The following is a 2,657-nucleotide window of genomic DNA, read 5'->3' as shown; positions in this document are numbered from 1 at the left end:
ACAACTTGATCACATCCATTGCTAAAAAAAGAGATTAAAAACACAATTAAAGAAAACACAATTTATTTATGTATTCATAATACATAAATAAATAATTGAAAATACACTTATAGGAAGAACTTGGATAACTCTATAATCCTAGACATCTTGGGCATAATATATGGAATTTGATGGACACTCTGCCAAAATAACAACACTATATAATTTATGAAATAAACTATTGAAATTAAGAAGATGAATATATTTGACTTCTCTAATGTGAATGACACACTTTAGAAAGAAAAGTAAGTCATCGTAACCAATGGCTTTGATGAATTACTTTACCCTCTAAGGTGACTCTCTCCCTAAAAGCAGAAAAATTCAAAACTTCCAATGGTTTAGATCAACCACCGCGTGCAATTAGGATCTGACTCGCCCATGTGAGTGACTCCACCATCAAAAGATTGATATCCCATTTCGAAGATGTTTGACATGGCAGCAAAGTTAGGTATTAGTATGTCATCATCCTCATCGGAGAGTGATTTAGGTCCTATTTCCAGGTCAGGGCCTTCGGGTTCTCCATGGTTAACCATTTTGTCATCGTCCTCCAGCAGATATGATATGGGTACTAGAGTGTCATCACCATCGTCGGAGACTGATTTAGCTTCTATTTCCGAGTTAGGGCCTTCGGCTTCTCCATGGTTAACCATTTTGTCACCATTCTCCAGCAGATCTGATATGGGTATTAGAATGTCATCATCATCATCGGAGACTGATTTAGGTTCTATTTCCATGTCAGGGCCTTCAAGTTCGCTATGGTTAACTGTTTTGTCACCATTCTCTAGCAGATCTGACACCAGCATGGGAGGAATACTCGATAACCTAACGCTCCCAGTGTTGGTGGGTGCCTTGGTTTGCGAGGTGTTAGGTAAATGGGTCGTTAATGGCTTGACCCTTGAGGTTTTGCAAAGCATGTTCCGAAGAAGCGGTTTCTCATGATCGTGATCTCCGATGTATGTCACAATAAACATGCTCGGGTCCGTTCTGCTTCGTTCTACTTGCTTTTTCGCGTCACATTTTTTCATGTTGTTGCATTTGTAATAACTCCTGAAACAAATGACAACTTTCTCAAGTATTACTACTCAGCTGCATCTTCATATTTAAATGTGTTAAAGTTTCAATAACGTATGTGTACCTTGGATACGGAGAACCTTTGATGGGTTTTTGTCCATATTTTCTCCATTCCCACATATCAGCTGTTATTTTGTCAGCGGTCACATGCCGAACTGTTTTCATCTGTTCGGTTAACCTAGATAAAGTAAATGTACAATGTATCTTCTCATTAATGCCATAGGACATTATGGTTGTAAAAAAATTCAGTTTTTTTTTTGTAATGAGATTGATTAATGATCGATTTTAAATATGTAAAATATTAATATTTTACCTTGGTTTGGGTTCTTGGATATTGGTCTTTGACGAAGCCACATAATTGGTTTAGGGTACTTGGTGTTGGATGTTTGGCTGAGCAATAGGACTTGTTTGGGGAACATGAGTGGGTAGAGCCACAGGATGATGGAGGCCTTGCTGTATCTGTTGTTGTCCATAGATTCCTGTAAGGTTAGATAAGGTAGAGTTAGGATTGAGAATGACATTACCGTTAGTGTTAAAGATTGTGGTGGTCGTAGTAGTGGTGGTGGGGTTAATGAAATTCATTAGCGCTTGGCGTAGCTCTTGGATCCCATTGGTTCTAGGTTGCACAATATCATAAAAAGAGGATGAGTCATTTTCTTGTCTAATTGGAAAAAAGGTTGTGGTTTCCTGAGGGGATATGGAATTTGTGACTGTGTTGGGTGAAATTTCTCTATTGGTGTTTGAAGCAACAAATGTGACATCTTTGCCGCTACGAACAATGGCAAAGAGATCCCAGTCCTCACTAGACATCTGAGAGAATAATTTGGATTTCTGGGTATGTCCAGAAATTCTCACTTAACCACAGTGTGTGTGTGTGTGTTGAAGAACGGTGTTGTGTTTTGGGAGGAATTAGGGTGTGTGTGTATGTGTGTGAGAGAGAGAGAGAGAGATATAATTTGAACCAAGCAATTTGGGGATGGAGCACATACCATGGGAAATTCTTGATTATTTATAGGAAAATTGTTCGTTCTCCCCAAATACACTTGATATAGAGATAAAAATATAAGTGAGAAAATAAGAGAAATGATAAATGATGTGATAGAAAAAAAATTCAGTAAACCCACACTCAGCGAAGAGAGATATGAATAGAATAAAGAGAAATAACATATATGATAAGTGATGTGATAAGAAGAAAAAATGAGTCAAAATGTGATGGAAGATAATGTAGATATGAATGTATCAAATAAAATTATTCATTTGCATTGAAAAGTAAACAATAAAAATTGGATAAGGATAGAGATCAGAAAGAAAAGATACTGAAATTATTTTTGTTCTTATCTTTTCTGTTCTTTTCTCAGAGATTTAGGAGGTTTTTAAGGGATTTTGTCTCCCTCTTAAAAAGACCAAATTAAATTCACTTGTCTTTTTCATTGACTTTGATGTAATTTCAAAGGGGAACCTGTAACACCCCGATTTCGGTGGCGTCACTTTAGTAACCAAAATAAACTTAATGCGGAAAAACGTAAATATATATTTTTTTGATGACA

The 2,657-nt window shown here is 36.6% G+C and overlaps 1 protein-coding gene across 1 annotated transcript; it reads right to left on the bottom strand.

The window, feature by feature from the left end:
- Nucleotides 1-377: 377 nt before the first annotated feature.
- Nucleotides 378-1,920, bottom strand: LOC130712467 (WRKY transcription factor 22-like). The gene is made up of 3 exons (XM_057562299.1): nucleotides 1,483-1,920; nucleotides 1,175-1,275; nucleotides 378-1,086 (listed from the first exon to the last, which is right to left on the bottom strand). Exons 1-3 carry the CDS (start codon nucleotides 1,918-1,920, stop codon nucleotides 378-380), a joined length of 1,248 nt encoding a protein of 415 aa, XP_057418282.1.
- Nucleotides 1,921-2,657: the final 737 nt, after the last annotated feature.

Source organism: Lotus japonicus, chromosome 4 (assembly GCF_012489685.1).
Source record: "Lotus japonicus ecotype B-129 chromosome 4, LjGifu_v1.2".
NCBI classification, from domain to species: domain Eukaryota; kingdom Viridiplantae; phylum Streptophyta; class Magnoliopsida; order Fabales; family Fabaceae; genus Lotus; species Lotus japonicus.
Note: the sequence above shows the minus strand (reverse complement) of the source record. Positions and strands in the feature narration are given on the sequence as shown.